The sequence below is a fragment of the Gymnoscopelus microlampas genome, assembly GCF_963454915.1.
Source record: "Gymnoscopelus microlampas genome assembly, chromosome: 7".
Lineage (NCBI taxonomy): Eukaryota > Metazoa > Chordata > Actinopteri > Myctophiformes > Myctophidae > Gymnoscopelus > Gymnoscopelus microlampas.
In genome coordinates, this window is record NC_139944.1 from 44,401,247 (window position 1) to 44,418,746 (window position 17,500).

Genomic DNA, 17,500 nt, shown 5'->3' on the forward strand with positions numbered 1-17,500 from the left:
TAAGCTCTTTTAAAAAATGACAGTAAGCTTCTTCTGTATTTGTCATTTTTCTTTTTTAGTTAAAGCTCTATATTCCAATAGTAGTCATTGCTATGGTGTTGGTGTTTGTTCCCAATCTCTCCAAATGTTTTGTGAACAGAAAATTCATTCAGCAATAATTGCTGTTAGAATCGGAATATAGAGCTGGTTAACACTTATTTTAACAAGAAAATGTCACTTACACCACCGTTATGCTCAGTTAATCTGTCTGTTACCAGTGTATCTCTCTGGTCTTACTGGGCAGCGTGTTGGTCAACTCTGATGCCCAACATTGCCCAATAAGTTGCCTGGGAATTGCTTTTATGTCTCACTCTGTGTTGTGTTGTTGCTGGAAACATATACCATGCTCACAATCAAAGTGCTTCACTGCACGGTCGTTTTCACTACTGTTGCTAAGCCTCATGTTTCAGTACATCATGTTTCATCAGTAATAAATTAACTTACAGGAGTAAAAAAAAATATGAACAATGCCCACCTAATACACTTAGTATGTAGGGACAAAGGAAAGGAGGGAGGGAGGAAGGATGGATAGAAGGAAATAGTTACAGAATACAAACCAATGAGCCAGTCATCCTGTACCATATAACCCACACAGTCAGTCAGTCTTTGGTGTGTGTGTGTGTGTGTGTGTGTGTGTGTGTGTGTGTGTGTGTGTGTGTGTGTGTGTGTGTGTGTGTGTGTGTGTGTGTGTGTGTGTGTGTGTGTGTGTGTCTTTCCTTTGTGTTCCACATGGTGGCATCCTCCAGCAGAGCATAGCAGACCGTTTCGTTATGGGAGTTTGAGGACATCACCACTTCAAAAACATTACATGGAACTAGTATACTGGAACACAGTGATCAATGTCCGTAACTGTGTACCATACACCACACTGTTTACCACCACCAAGGAGGTAATGTTTTGTTTGTCTGACTATTAGCAGGATATCTCAAGCAGTTATCCTTGGTTTTGCACAAACCTTGGTGGAAAGGTTGGTCCTGGGCCAAGAAATTACTGATCAACTTTCCATGCCCATTGGCCAAAAGAGGGCTTGACAGTGTGCAGCAGACAACCTTGCCACGTGCTTTAATGAGCACATTTATTAGTCTTCATGTCCTGTTTCCTTGACGACTGAATAACAACCACTCCAAAACAATGATTCCACTTCCTAGACACAGTTTCCCATCCAATCATCCAGAGACATCAATGTCTGTTCATGGCGTTGCTCAAGAGCTGTAGGTAGGGGTGTGTGTGTGTGTGTGTGTGTGTGTGTGTGTGTGTGTGTGTGTGTGTGTGTGTGTGTGTGTGTGTGTGTGTGTGTGTGTGTGTGTGTGTTACAGTGTTGCCACAGGTGTAAGTCTGTCTCCGTGTTGTAGGGGGAGCTGGTGATGCAGTTCAACTTTACACACAGTGGCCGCACCGCAGTGCAGTGAACCAACAGCAGGGGGTTCCTCATCTCCTAACAGACAGACAAACAAACACACACACAGAAACATATACACAGTTTTAGCCTCACTGATGTTCCATTGGTTTATATGTATCTCTTTGAGAAACTGTACATACTGTAAGTTGTAGAAGCACTATACAACCAAACAGCATTCAGCCTTACCCAGGCCAGAGGAAGACGATTCGCTGTCGGCCAAGGAGGAGGAGTCAGCCTGGTCATGGGACAGCCCCTCCATCAAGGGAATGGACAACTCGGAGGAAGGCACCGATGAATCATATATCCCCGAGTCCCTGGGGGGAGGGGCCTCTGTAGGGGAGGAGGGGTCTCCTTCTGATTGGAGATGGGGTGGAGGTGGGGAGGGGCGGAGGGAGGAGCCACAGACTGCATCCTGGATGGAGGGAGCCGAGGAGGAGGATTCTCTGAACGCAAACCCAGGACTGGACCTTCTAGGATCAGAACAACAAGGAATATTCAGGCTAATAGGATGAGATATTTATATTATATTGGAATATTTTTGAAAAAGTACGATATAAAGAATTTGCTCAAAGATGACCAATTTTAACTAACCCTAAATAATAAAACAATTAATGAAAAACATGATTACCTTGAACTGGCTGCAGGTGCAGACGTAGAGCAGTGAGGCATGCTGGGACTTGGACATTCACCACCGCAGCTCCGACTGGTGCCCAGGCCGACACCAGTGCTCGACCCTGGGGTCAGGAGGAGAGCGTTTTTCCTCAACGCTCCTCCATCTCCTCCCAGTGACGCACTCCTCACCACCACCTCGTTCAACACCAGCCCAGACTCCAACCTCTCCTTAGCAGGAGATGAAGAGGATGAGGAGGTGGGTTTTGGAGGAGCGTCTGGGGTTTGTGGTGAAGGAGGTAAAGAAGAGGAGGTAGAGGGCCCTCCTTCTGCAGGGGGAGTGTGTTTGTTGAACCAGTCCGGGTTGTGTGCGATGTGCTGGTGCATGTTACATATGGAGACGTACAGAGATCGCCCTGATCGGCTCCTGAAGTAGTTTCTCCTGGAGACGTTGACCGGCTGGGACTCCCTGTCTGACAAACTGGTCTGACTGGAGTGGAGACGACTGAACAACTGGGGCAACTGGTCCATTAATTTAAACCTAAAGAGATGAAAACAGGCATTATTAGGAGAAGTAATAGCACTAGTGATAGTAGTATAGTAGTGGTGGCAGTAGTAGTAATAGTACAAGTTGTACTATTAATAGTTGTTATAGTAATAATACTAGTACTAGTGACCAATCAACTTCAATAATATTGTCATAGTAATGGCATTAGTAGTAGCCTTAATCATTATTCATTATTGTAATAACTACCTGGTTGCCAGGCTGAGTACTGTAGGAACATCGTTCTCTGTGGAGTAATCAAAGTAAACCGCCATGTAGCGACTCAGTTCCTGGGACCCGCCCCCTTCACTTTGCTTGGCCAATCGCAGCTTCTCTGCAATCATTGCCACTGCGACAATGAACTGGTCATTTCCCAATCCACCGCTCGGAGAGACGCTGCTGGAGTTGCTGCGACGACTTACTGGCGTCTTCCCCCGACGATTCTTCTTCTCAACGTAGTAACTGGAAGAGTCAGAGAACAATACAGAAACACGAACATGAATTGATAAATAAGAATAGATAGAATAGAGGTGCTTATACTGTACAACAGAACTAGAACATTATGATGAATAGTAAAGTGTGGTTGCCTGAACAGAAGTCGTAGGTTGCTCTTCTGTCTGCGCATTGCTTTAATGGGGGAGAATACGTTTTATTTACAGCCACGAAAGGCAAGCAGGATGCTGTGTGTGTGTGTGTGTGTGTGTGTGTGTGTGTGTGTGTGTGTGTGTGTGTGTGTGAGAGTGTGTGTGTGTTCGGTTGCTGTCAGTGCTCAGGGTCTGACATTTAAGTATGCCCGGGGCAAGTAAACTATTCTGGGAGTGTCTTCCTCGGCCTACTGGCAGAGGCATGAACACAGACACACACAGAGTTGAAGACATAAATCTCTTAATCTCTTAAGGTGTAGCATGTCTCTGTAGTATAATTGTGGGAGGTCTGGCAATTTAAGTATAGGGGAGAAATAAGAAAAAAACTCACATTTTAGAGCCAACGTGTGAGCATAAGCTCTAAACCAGTGGTTCTCAACTTTGTATGGGCCAGCAGCCCCTATCCAATATCCAGGTCCCTTAGCAAATACAAACATCTTTGTCCCGATGATGGTGGCAGAGTGATTTGACGAAACAGGTGGTGGAGCGCCTCTGGTGTTAATTAAAGACCAGACCATTGTGGTGGTGAGCGACTTGTACATGTCATTAGTGTGTCAAGTCGGATGGATGTATCCTCCATAAACATACTGTACATGACCTTCCCCAAGACACAGGCTGAGTGGTACTGCTAATTTTGAAAAATTAGCATGTGTGTACAGGTCACACTTCAGGTAGGAAACATACTAAATATTAGTTTAGTTCAGTGATTCTTCTCAAACTATTTTGGGCCAGTGCCCCCCTATCCAATATCCAGGTCCCTTAAGGGCACCCAAACAGCACCTCAATGCCACCCTATTAAAAAAATATTGCTTCCAGTGCCCCCAATGTTTTCTGAACGCCACCGTTGAGAAACATTACTCTAAACGGATGGTCATAATTCCAAAACAATAAATAAGAGCTTATGTAATGACACCAGAGATGTCAGTAGAATTGTGGCAGATAGATAGACCCCTGCCCTATACAATCATCCCGTCTGATGCAGAACAAGAGAGAGAGTAGTGAGAATAGAGCTGCACATACCGTAGTCCTTTAGAACAGACAGTGATGATGTAGTTGGACTCGTCCAGCCTTCTGCTGAGCCAAGACATCTGGCCTTCTTTACACATCTCCAGATGTTCCCACAAGTCTAACACAACCTGATGATAGAACACAATTATTACGCATACATATCTTTCTATACCTCTTCAAATCTATTGATTAATACATGTATCTGCTACATCTACTTCTCCAAATGTTCCCACAAGTCCAACACAACCTGATGATTTAATTCTTTATATCTATAAACATACATTTACATATTCAACAAGCCATACAACCTACAACAATGTAGTAGTCAATCAAGCTAATCTAGCCGCCCCATTAGGAGATACCAAATTATATGTAATGTAATATCACCAAAGTCACATTAAAGACATGCATGCACGCCCACACACACACACACACACACACACAACAAAACCAGTAGATGGTGTCAGAGAGTCACATTTCAATTGTCCTAACAAGAAAACACTCGTGCACACGTGCACACACACACACACACACACACACACACACACACACACACACACACACACACACACACACACACACACACACACACACACACACACACACACACACACAGTTTAACAATTTATTGACGTCCACACAAGGGAGAGCATACAAGGACACAAATATTATAGGTGCAGTAAAGGTTACATTCACAAACTCATAAATATGCCCTTATGATACAACACGCATGTCACTCAGCACTCCATGGGCACAAGTAGCGGCGTTTCCGCCATATATGACGGCCGCCAATTACAGCAGAGACAGCACAATACTTTGCCGGCCTTTCTGCCTCGTCTTTGGGCATCCCAAGTTGTCAAAACCCTCCAGCAACCAGTCCGTGGCTGGGTCCTAGGCTGGACCACCAGAGGAAACAAAGTTCTTAGTCTTGCACTGCGGCTTGGTGTTAAAACTCTCTCTGCAGTTGTTCTCATGTGCCTGGAAGTGCACCCATTGCTATTCCGACAGCAGACGGACATACCGCTGGAAGGCCGCCAGGTCTCTCTTCCCGGTAGCTGTTCGTGGGAGGGGCCGTCAGGTAGCATCGGCTGTTGGTAGATTCCACCGGTGAGTAGTGACTTCTTGAATGCAAGCTACATAGTCCATATAAGTTGCAAATGCATCCACTGCACCTACTACATTGACAGTGGTAGTTACAACGGGTGTGGTTGTTAGATGTTACAAAAACAACAGTGCCGTTCACCGGCGCTTCCGTGCCGCCATTCTCAGGCACACACACACACACACACACACACACACACACAGATTGATAGACACACACTGACTGACTGACACGCTCAACACACACTGACTAACAAACACACTCTTCTGACCTCACAGCCACAGAAGTCTTGTAGGAAGTAGGCAAAGCTCTGGATGACAGCTGTGTGTTTGGGTCCGTCTCTGTTGGAGTAACACACCATCACTTTGGGGCGGGGCCATGGACGCTCCGCCCCCAACACTGCGCTGTGACTGGACGACTCGCTGCTCTCCTCGTCCAATTGGCTGTAGATGTTTTCTAAAGAGAAGGGAAGCGTAAGGCGAGAAGAGCAAACATTAACCAAAGGTTAAGTCATTTAACACAAGATGAGTAAAGTCTCATCTTGTAAATCTATCTCATCTTGTAACATAAATCTATCAATTTATGTTACCTTGTTGTTTCTTGCGACACATGACGGTAAAGAGCGTAGCGAAGGCAGACATGAGGACCAGAGGAACAGTGATAGCCATGGCCCTGATAGGCCCCGCCCAGGGGGAGTGGACTGGAACACAACACAAACACATGGTTGGAACAAAAAGCACCCAGGAGACTTGGTCGCATTTTTTAAGCACAATGAAGCATACATTAGGCTTTAGTCTGGCTTAAACTAACACACGCATTTGGATAACTACTGTTACAAACCCAAGGGAAATATATTGGAGTGCAAAACTAACTGTGGTATAAAGCACAGATGTTTGGACTGTATAAAGCACACAAAATCAAACGCACTTAAAACTGACATACCCAGCAAATGAGACAGACTAACACACATCTGTGCATATGTGTGTGCATGTATGCGTGTCTCACCTTGGCTGACGTGGTACTGAGTTTGTCTCCTGGTGATGTTATTGTCATCTCTCAGCTGAGAGAGAGAGAGAGAGAGAGAGAGAGAGAGAGAGAGAGAGAGAGAGAGGGGGGGGGGGGTTAAATAGGTTTGCTATCTACACTGCTATGGTCAACATATCCGTTTTCCAGAACGACTTTTAAAATGCAAGTTTGGCGTAAGCGCCAAGTCAACAAGTGAACAACATACCAAGTAGCATCTAGCGTCTAAATAGTCAACAAGCAAGAAGGGTAACCGTAACGGTCACCCAAAAACCTGGTCGCCCACATTTTTTTCATGGAACACTCGGCCCCAGCGGCGGAACACACGGCCCGCTTGGCACGGAACACTCTGCCCGCTTGGTGAGTACAGACTACAGCCCCTAAAATTGAGTTAGGAAGTACTTAGGCAAAAAAAAAATCAAACGACAGAGGCATGCCGTCTGAAGCGGACTTGAGCCGTGAGAGGCACCGCCGAGCGAGCCGTTAGGAGAGTGATTCACCGTGCCGAACATCGCGAAGTCCGCTTAGGCCAACTCAGCGCCACTCAAGTTACGTCCCGGCAGGGACAGATTCGTGAATCATCATTTTTCAATTCACCGATTTGAATTGTCACATAATTGTATCAATGATTAACTGTCTCATGATGCATCATTACAGCCATAGTATTATGTCACCAGGTGTCACCAATACCAAGCCGGATAACTTCCATGAATTAGAAGTACATTGTACAGCATTCCAGACCCCTTTAATCTGCTCTCATTAGCTCGGTCGTAGAGAATTAATGTACCCCCCATGTGACATGTCTCAACCAATCAGAATGACATATTTGCACTAGGCAGTAGGTTGGTAGGTATTTTTCAGTGCCCTGGACCCCTGGTATATTACCAGGGCACTGAAAAACTACATGTAAACTACATGTAATATCTATAGAGGCCCAACATTAACCCATTAAGACCGATTCTACATATGTCTTCTAAATCCTAACAGTTTTCTGAAAGACATGCTGCTATATCAGTGTTACTCAAACTTTTTCATGTCAAGGACCCCCAAATTGTATGTATTTGGCCGCAGATCACCATCTCAAAATATTTGGATCCAGGGACGCCCAGAAGCAAAGATTAGAGTTTAAAAATGTTGCTTTAAAAATATATATATATTCAAAGATTTGCACAAATGAGCTTGTATATCTGATGCTTTCCCGGTTTTAATGGGTTAATAAACTATAGTAATAACTAGTTAGTGTTGTTAGTAGTTAGTTGCTACTAGTAGTCAGTATAGTTAGTGGTCAGTAGTCCTATTTGGGGGGGTGTTTGTACCTCAATAGCATAGGTCCCTGGAGACACGTCCTGTAGAACACAGGTGGTTCTGTACAAGTTCAACTCCTTTAAAAACAACCACAAATACATAGTGAGGGCATGTGGTGGTTCTGAACAAGTTCAACTCCTGAACAATAAAAACAACCACAAATACATAGTGAGGGCATGTTCACAAATAGCATTTTCACCCAAATGCCACCACCCTTTTTATTGTATTGTATGTTTGTATATACCGTAGAATCCTATGGGATTCAGCAGCAAGAGTGGAGTGCTTTCAAAAGTTGAAAACATCTGAACTTTTTCAGATAAGTTCATGTGGCATTAATCGGATTATATCAACTGACCATTACAACAAATAAAATGCTGCTTATGAGGGAGCCTGTTGCAAAGTGTGTGGGCCGTTTATTACATTTTTTAAATCAGCACAAAATGCTCTCCATGCAGTGTTTTCTCCACTGAGAAAACGCTATGTGTGAACACGGCCTGAGGCAGGCAGAGGAAGACAACTAAACCAACACCCACACACACACAACAAATGGAATAAAATGGAAAGAATATTACAACATAAAGGAAAGAGGTAGAGAAAGAATAAGGTGAGCGAAGTAATGAAAAAGTGTCTGACCGGTTTACAGGGCTGGGCTCTGAAGACCGCTTCCTGTCTGAGTTTGTAAAACAGGAAGTAGATGGAGACGCCAAAGGTCGTAGGGGCGTGGTCAAACATCACATGTAAGCTGGAACCCAACTGAGACACATTCAGACTCCTGGGCCTCCAGACTACATACACACACACACACAAGAATTGTTTGTCAGCACAACTATTTCATTCATGTATGTATTCATGTTTCTGTGTGTTTATAAGTTTGTTTAATTTCTTACATGGTTTACACACAACGTTGTCTGGCCCCAGCAGTACCTCACAAGCTGTAGCACATACAAGCACACACACACACACACACACACACACACACACACACACACACACACACACACACACACACACACACACACACACACACACGGTTAGAACAGTATTGTATGGACCATCAGTGAATAAATCATGACTAGGCAATCTCCCATATCACATGTATTTAGAATAAAAATGTCAAATATTCACTTTTATACCAAAACAAGACAAAGTATAGCTGAACTCAATCCATCACCAGTCAATAAACCATTCAGTCAGTGTATTCTTAGACTTACAGTTTGTTCTGAGGAACGACGGAGGAAAGAAACTGTCGTTCATGAAGGTTGGAAAAGGAACGACGCGGACCATGTAGTCTGTGTCAAAGAGCAGACCTGAGAACAGCTGACTGCTCAGCTTCTAAACAAACAAACAAACAATTATCAAGTAGTCTGTCTCAACTGTCCATCTCAAATGCGTGTATTCTTTTCGCACTGATGCAGCAACCCACTCCCTCAATGGCTGTGATTTTTTTTACATCTCTTGACAAAGGCAGGGGCCCGGGCGAGCAGCCGATGATGTCCTTGCGTGATTTGACGTTTTGCCAAGCCATGGTGGACGGAATAGGTTGTCACCAGTTTTGAAACTGCACAAAGTGCTTAGTTAACAATTACAAGTACATTATCTAGCTAGCATTAGCGGGCTAGCTAGCTACATAATGTAAAAAAAGACTGGCTGCAAGCGGGCGCACATCACTTCCACCCAGCCAAAGGGAGGACAGTGTAGCCAATGAAAATGATCTGGGCGTTGTTTGCTGCTGTATTTTTGTCAGTGCAAAACGCATGCGTGTGTCTCAAACAGCAGACCTGAGAAGAGCAGACTGCTCGCTCAGCTTCTAATCTAAACAGCCACATAAACATCTTGTACTGACATTAACTATGACCTTACTGTATCTGTATTGATATCAACTCTATAGTTTTACTGTGTCTGTACTCATAGTCTCTATTGTCTAAGTACAGTATGTATGATATATTAGCCATGTACTCACAGTGTTTCTGTAAGAAAAGTTGAGTTGTCGTGGGTCTTTGAGGACGAGGTGCTGACACTGTTTACCTTCTGGATTCTTGTCTTCCAAATAGACTCTGAAACCCTTCACGTGCTCTATACCTGACAGAGAGACAAAAAGAGAGAGGTTTCATTCATATAGGCTATGTTCTTAGGTTCTTTAGCAACGTGTAACATCAGAATGACCTTCAATATTTTACATGCATTCATTCGTTGCTTTATTGAGACGGATTTATTGGTTGCAAGTGCACGTGTTCAACTGGCACCCATAATATGGGCCAAACCTAACCTAGTTAACCACATTAACCCTAGCATTAGCATCCCCATTCATAATAGGCGATCGTTCTGGAAAAATGTATGAACATTGGGAAAAACTAGGTGAACATTCGGCAAACATAGCAGATCTACAAGTTGTGTCTACAATGTGACCCAACGTGCACAGTGTGAGGCGCTGTGAGCTGGTAGATTGGCTATTTTCTGTGCCTATATGACAGCCTACAACGAGATTTAATAGGGTTTAGGTGGTTACGCTAACTCTTTGAAGCTAACTATTTAAAGCTAGCTAACAGAAGGGCCAAGCCAACATTTTCTTCTCTTCTCCTCTCTTCCATTTCCCCTTATCCACCCCTCTTCCCCTCCCTCCCTCAGTGTCCTCTATTCTCTGCTCTTCCTTTGCCCCTGAAAGAGTTCAAACTCATCTCTACCTTATAATTATAGTCCACACACACACACACACACACACACACACACACACACACACACACACACACACACACACACACACACACACACACACACACACACACACACACACACACACACACGCACGCACACAGGAATGTTTCCTATTATTTGCGCGGGGAGTGAGGGAAGATGAAGGATATATGAAATTCTATACCTCTACTAACTTCTCCGATACCATCACTACATCACAGAGAGAGAAGGTGAGGAAGAGAAGGGGGGTGTTGGGGTCAGATGAGAAAGAAAGGATGAGAGATAAAGAGGTGAGGGGAAAAGGGGGGAGGAGGAGAGAGAGAGAAAAGAGAGAGAACGAACGACAGGGAGACGAGGGAGAGAAAGCCGTAGAACTGGTTTTTCTGTCTGTATGGAGTCAGATTGATCAAATACCACAGAACAGTCTCTTTCTGTCTCTCTCTGCCTCTCTCTCTCATTCACTTTGGCTCTTCATCTGTTGCCCTCTTCTCCTCTTTGGACACGCTCTCTCTCTATCTATCTACATATCTATATCTATATCTATCTATACATATATACGTACATATACATATCACTCGGTCTCTCTTTCAATGACAGTCACACAGAGGACAGCTTGTATTATACCGACTTAAGAGTGAGAGAGGGGGGCGAGAGGTTCATCTTACATTTTAGTAAAAGAGCAGAGGAAGGAAGGATCCAAAAAACCTGTGACACTTTATACTTTACACACACACGCACGCGCACAAACAGAAACAGCCTTCAGGCCCGGGTAATCCTGCTGATCTTTAAACTTTGACTCTATGGATGGATATGGTGCACAGTAGTAGTATGTACATCACACTACTATTACGGGGTCAAAACACTCCCACATCCTTATCTTAACCGTAACCACACCAAACCCATGATAACTTACCTTAACCACACCCACCAAAACCATGATAACTTACCGTAACCACACCAAAACCATGATAACTTACCGTAACCACACCAAAACCATGATAACTTGCCTTCACCACACTTTGTGTGGGACAAAACTTTACCATAACCACATAAAAACACGTAATGTACCGTAACAGCACCAAACCCATGACTTACCTCAACTACACCAAACCCATATGCATATGTTTTGTGTGGTTAAGGTAAGACAAAGGTTAACGGTAACCACAACAAATACGTGACTAAACTTAACCTGGGACATCATGAGCACAACCTTACCTTAACCACACAACTAAAATGTATTCATTACCCTTTGTTTCTTTTAGCAATTTAACCTGGAGTTGAACCCACACTGCGTTAGATCGATTCATTCTAGAGTCTATCAACTTTGAAGGCTTTCACTTTTTTGGTGATTTCTGTGGTCTTCCTCTCTTCCCAGTTTCAATAGAATAACAGCGGTCGAGGAGGGCTGGTTTATAATTATACTCTTGAGACAGTCAGACGAATATAGACACATACCTAGTGGACTAGGATACCAGTGGACGATGACAGCTGCCTGGCTGGAACAGGACAGATGTGAGAAAGACATGTTGGATACCTCATGGATGGCATGTTTACCTGCTGGAGAGATGACTGAACAATCTGACAGAGAGAGAAGAGAGAGAGGAGAGAGGAGAGAGGGAGAGAGAATTAATTGGTATCATAGGCACAATGTATACATATTTAAGTGAACTGAATGTAGATGGAGGAGAAATACGAGTCTGCCAAATGTCCTTACATTGGCAACAGGAGAGAGAGAGAGAGAGAGAGAGAGAGAGAGAGAGAGAGAGAGAGAGAGAGACAGACAGACAGACAGACAGACAGACAGACAGACAGACAGACAGACAAACACACAGACACACAGACACACAGAAACACAGAAAGAGAGAGTGAAGGCAAGCCATGACCTCCTTTAACCATGACTCCTCTTCCTGTCAATTCAATTGAAACCAGGTATGTATGGAGTATGTTAGAGGTGTCAAATACATATGAACTCCTTTTTTATTTGCTAGATTTGCAGGCCACTAGGCGGCCTTCAAATCTGGTGTGTGGTCTCTCTCTCCATACATAGGCATGTTGCGCTTGTGACTTGTTAACGTTTTTGTCTAGTCCTAATTGAATGAGTAACATCCTGAAGCATTTCTTTGTCTTCTGAAGATGACTTCTGAATGTAGGGTTATAAAAAAATATATTTTTCCCATGTTGATTTTTCTTATTTTTCCTGCGATCTGTATATAGACCGTATCAAGCTGTGAACCTTCCAACATGTATTCATTTACAGTCTGTTCTCGGGATACTAAATAAAGTCTCTTGGTCAGCTGTTAGCTTAGCTACCTGGCTGGCTATAATGTCCAGTCCCTTAGTCCCTAATGGGATAAATTATCTTGTGGGCTTCTCTCTCCCTGACCCTTTCCATCGTTACGTAAAACTACAATAAACTGGTGGATGATAGCTAACCTATGCCTAACCTTAGCCAATGCTAACTACAGTACAATAAATGATCTTATCAACAGCCAACCTGGAAGGCACCAAGGCGTTCGGTTTGTTCCCTGGCAACATGAGAGTGTTTGGATGAAACTGTAATATCTGATTTGTATGTCAATTTTGATTTTGATTCCTTCTTACTTTCTCTTTCAGTTCTTTGTCTCCTAAAAAAGCTTTGAAGAGAGTGAATGTTTTCTCTTAGTCTAGTTTTAGTTGACCGAGTATCATAACATTTTAGATGACTAAACCTACAGTTGATTTAGTCGACTAAAATGTATTTTGGGCAGGCTGTGATGGCGTTGAAATGCTTCATTTATACTTAGATGGGTACCAAAAATAGCCGATCTGCGCTGTGATGCCTTGTGAGCTTATAGATTGACTATTTAATGAGTGCGACGCCCACGAGCAACCATGCATGAAATGACTTAGTTCTACTGGATCTCGCTAGACCCTCCCTAACATTTCCGTCAATCCAGTTTTTTCCGTTGACCAAATTTTCAGTAGATTTAGCCATTAGTTTTAGTCATCATAGCTTTGTTTGTATTTAGTTTTCGTCAGTGAAAAAAGGTAGTCGACAAATATTTTTCGTCGTAGTTTCAGTCAACGAAATTAACATTGGAGACAATCAGCCATGAGCCTGACCTCCTCTCTCTCTCATGGTGAGGAAGAGAGAGAGAAGAGAGATGAAGAAAAGCACTGACTCGTGTCCTATCCCACGCCCCCCTCCCCCTCTCCATCCCTCCTCTTCTACATCCCTCTATCCATCCCTCTCTCCGTTCAGTGGAAGATAGAAGCAGTCAGTCGTGTCGTTAACCCCGCCCCTTCTCTTTCTCTCTGTAAATCCCACTTTTCTCTTATTTCCCTTCTCCTCCCTCCCTCCTCTGTTCATGGCTGGCTGCATCCCTTTCTCTCTTCTTCTTCTTCTTCTTCGTCCTCCTCTCCTCCTCTTCCTCTCCCGGGGAGAGGAAGAAATGTCACAAGGGAGGAAAACTCTCTTTTTTTAAATGACTGATGGATGTGTGTGTGAGAGAAAAGAGAGAGAATTAGAAGAAAGCAGAGAGGAGAGAACAGAAGAGAGGAAGAGAGGAGGAGGAAAGAGGATGAGAGGAAGACGGGCAAGGAGAGAGGAACAGAGGAGAAGAGGAGAGAAGAAGAGGGAAGATGGAGGGAAAATTAGGAGATGGGAGGAGGAAGCGAGGAGAGGAGAAGAGAAGAGAGAGCGATAGAGGAGAGGAAGATAAGAAGAGAACAGAGAGGAGGAGATTAGGCGAGAGACCAAGAGAGAAGAGAAGAGAAGAGGAGAGGAGAGGAGGTGGTTCATTCATGTCCTCTCCTTACACCTCCTTCTATTCTTCTCTTTCAAGTCACTGACTCTCACCCCTCCCTCCATCCTCTCAGGCCCAGGAAGGGAGGAAAGTCAGTGAGGTGTGTCATCCCCTACATACACACACACGCACGCGCACATACACACACACACACACATGCAAGCGCACATACACACACACACACACACACACACACACACGCAAGCACACACAAGCAAGCACACATGCACACAGGGGGGCTCAGAGCGTGTCATGGTCACAGACAAAGGTTAGCGAGAGAGACAGGATGAAGAACTTGACTTCTACACAACAAAGAACACAAAAGAGAGGAAGGGGTGTGTGTGTGTGTGTGTGTGTGTGTGTGTGTGTGTGTGTGTGTGTGTGTGTGTGTGTGTGTGTGTGTGTGTGTGTGTGTGTGTGTGTGTGTGTGTGTGTGTGTGTGTGTGGGGGGGGGGTCTAAAAGGTCAGACATTGTTATTGCTAAACATTATTCTGCTTTCGGACTCATTGGAAGTAAGTTGACCTGGTGGAGCGTTAGCTGAATTAATGAAAAAATGTCAGACAGACAGACAGGCAGACAGGCAGACAGGCAGACAGGCAGACAGACAGACACATGATGTAACTTACTATCAGTTCTGAAGATGACTCCTAACCTCCGTCCTGCTTCGTCTACACTGGACTGGACCACCTGAGAGAGAGGGAAGGGGGGGAGGGGTAATGAGTGAGACTATTCCACTTCAGACTGGATGACATGTTTCGTTTACTCAGTGACCGACTCACTGACCGGTTGACTGAATGAGTTTTACTTGCACAGAAAACCTCTTAACTGGGTTCAGGTTATGACAATAATTCAATTGATGCATTGTTAATGGGAACGATTTTTTCTGTATCATTCAGTTTTCAGTCATTAGTTGCATTTCTTTCCAATGTCACCATTACTACATTTTCGCCCCTCTAGGAGATGAAGAATGTTAGTCAGTGAATGCCAAGTAGCCTACACCAGGGGTTCCCAAGCTTTTCCATGCTAGCAAGGACCCCCAAATAGCCATAGCCTCAGGCTGTGGCCCCTATGGCTTAACAACGGCAACAAAAAAAACCAAATAGCCAATCTGCAAGCTCACAACGCATCGTGCTGCGCCACGTTGTGAGCTATGTCACACTGCCGATCTGACCAATATGTCTGAGTCATAGTGTTGTCAGTGTTTGTCAGAGTAGCCGTTGTACCCGTCTGTCTGTCCAAAAATTGGCAATGAATTTCAGTGCCAATTTATTTTATGTTTTTTAAAGAGCTGAAGAGACGGTTATTGAACAACCACTCTATAGTAAGGATTACTATCAGAATTTAACCCTGTAACAAAAAACGTTTAGTTTTATCCAAAGAATCTTTTCACAAGATATTTCTATTTATTGTTTAATGTTTAACATCACATCACGCTATTGTCTGCTCTGTTTGTTTTAATAAGCAATGCTGTTCTCCAAAGGATCCAGTCAATAGAAACACAATAAAAGAGGCCGGCACACTGAATAAAAACACTGAATATAGGAGACGATCATTGGCATCTTTATTTGGTGGACATGTTCCGGCACAAGCAAAGCCGGTTAAGTTACAGGTGAAAGGCATCTACATTAAGCCATCCTGAGAATGGCTTGTGCTGAAACATGTCGGTCAAATAAATATTCGATGCAAAGTAAACCTCACTACTGTCTCCATTCGGTATAATTCATAGGGGCTGTGCTCACAGAAAGTGTTTTTTTAAGCTGCCAGCATCTTTCTGTCATGCATTTCTATGGTAAAGATGCGCTGAGCATTGCTCTTCAAAATTTTCTCCACATTAAACACTTTCAACCTGGCATCCGTATTTTGGGCACGTCGTTGTCAAAAATAGAGAAAATATGTACAAGCTCACAAAAGGTTGCACATCACCTGTTGTGAGCTTGTAGATTGGCTATCTTCCCCATATGACATGTGTCATACGATAGAAGATATAAAATAGGGTTTGATCGTGGAATTTTGAGAACTGATCAAACGTGGTCACTCAATAGGTATTCTAGTTCTATTGTGTGAACAGCAATACATCACAACTGGATCTAGGGAGTAATTTGGACATATTTTTCAAAAATAGTTGATCTACAAGCTCAAAACGTATTGTGATGTGTTGTGAGCCAGCATGCTGATCAGCTGTGTATTGATAATTTCTTCTAAAAAACGAAATGTTTCTCGCTTTTCCTGGTTTAGGCCATTTTATACATGCAAGCTTGTAAGCATTTTTTTTAAAGAATGTAAAAGAAAATATATCAGTCACAATGCAATATTATCATCATAATATTGATATATTGACATTTACGTCTCAATATCCCAAATCCCTGACAATATCTAGTCTCATCACAATATCAATATAATATCAATATTGTCCTGCCCTAACTGGATCTACACACAAGCTGGACACAAAACACATCTGAACAGGACTGACTGACTGACTGACCGACCGACTAGCCTACGATCAAAGAGTTGTTCTCTGGTTGAGTTTAGGAACACACACCTGAAACCAATCAAGAGAACAAACGGTAAATGTGTGAGTGTGTGTTGCATAGTTGTGTATATGTGTGCTGTGGTTGTTGTCCTGCATGTGTCAGGGGCCCCAAAGGTCTGCATTTATGGCCCTGGAGTGTGTGAGCATGTTTTCATGTTGCTGTGTGTGTGTGTGTGTGTGTGTGTGTGTGTGTGTGTGTGTGTGTTGTGTGTGTGTGTGTGTGTGTGTGTGTGTGTGTGTGTGTGTGTGTGTGTGTGTGTGTGTGTGTGTGTGCGTGCGTGCGTGCATTGCGTGCGTGCTTGAGAGAGAGACAGAGAGAGTTTTATAGCAGTTCGGCTCACACCTCTGAAACAAGGCTGGAGGGTGTGTGTGTGTGTGTGTGTGTGTGTGTGTGCGTGTGTGTGTTTGAGAGAGAGCGGCGAGTCAAAGTAAGCGCCTGCTAATAAGCACAACACGCCCACATGCGCACACACATACAATTAATTTATCATTTGAAGCATGTGCATTTACACCAGTCACATATTTTGAATAAATCTCTAGAATAAATCTGTTGAAGACCCCCTGTCTTCAACAGGGGGTCCGGGACCCCTAGGGATCCTCAGAGTTACTACAGGGGGGCCGCCAAATCTTTGTGTGACATATAGTCTTTTAACATTAACCACTTGGACCCTATAGCATCCCTTTTCTGAGGAGAACTTTAGCCAAAAATAGCAGATCTACAAGCTCACAATGACTCGCAGCGCTTTTGGCAAAGAGGTATGGTGTAGAGGGAAACAAGAGCAGACCAAGTAAAAAACTCAAGTTTAAACTGAAACACAAT

The 17,500-nt window shown here is 43.7% G+C and overlaps 1 protein-coding gene across 2 annotated transcripts in view; it reads right to left on the reverse strand.

The window, feature by feature from the left end:
- The window catches only part of il17rd (interleukin 17 receptor D), a 29,902-nt gene that overhangs the window by 923 nt on the left and 11,479 nt on the right, over positions 1–17,500 (reverse strand). Inside the window, exons 2-16 of one of the 2 annotated variants that reach the window (XM_084061635.1) lie at positions 14,777–14,837; positions 11,820–11,942; positions 9,634–9,752; positions 8,885–9,005; positions 8,561–8,605; positions 8,307–8,458; positions 7,685–7,750; positions 6,351–6,405; positions 5,935–6,045; positions 5,617–5,801; positions 4,256–4,371; positions 2,802–3,053; positions 2,067–2,588; positions 1,625–1,905; positions 1–1,474 (exon numbers count right to left, since the gene is read on the reverse strand). The exon at positions 1–1,474 is cut by the window's left edge and continues 923 nt beyond it. In XM_084061635.1, the coding sequence (XP_083917761.1) occupies positions 1,350–1,474; positions 1,625–1,905; positions 2,067–2,588; positions 2,802–3,053; positions 4,256–4,371; positions 5,617–5,801; positions 5,935–6,045; positions 6,351–6,405; positions 7,685–7,750; positions 8,307–8,458; positions 8,561–8,605; positions 8,885–9,005; positions 9,634–9,752; positions 11,820–11,942; positions 14,777–14,837 (2,334 nt within the window). In that variant the 3' untranslated portion in view covers positions 1–1,349. Of the gene's footprint in view, positions 1,475–1,624; positions 1,909–2,066; positions 2,589–2,801; positions 3,054–4,255; positions 4,372–5,616; positions 5,802–5,934; positions 6,046–6,350; positions 6,406–7,684; positions 7,751–8,306; positions 8,459–8,560; positions 8,606–8,884; positions 9,006–9,633; positions 9,753–11,819; positions 11,943–14,776; positions 14,838–17,500 lie in introns of both variants that reach the window. The other variant, XM_084061636.1, reaches the window with a different exon arrangement.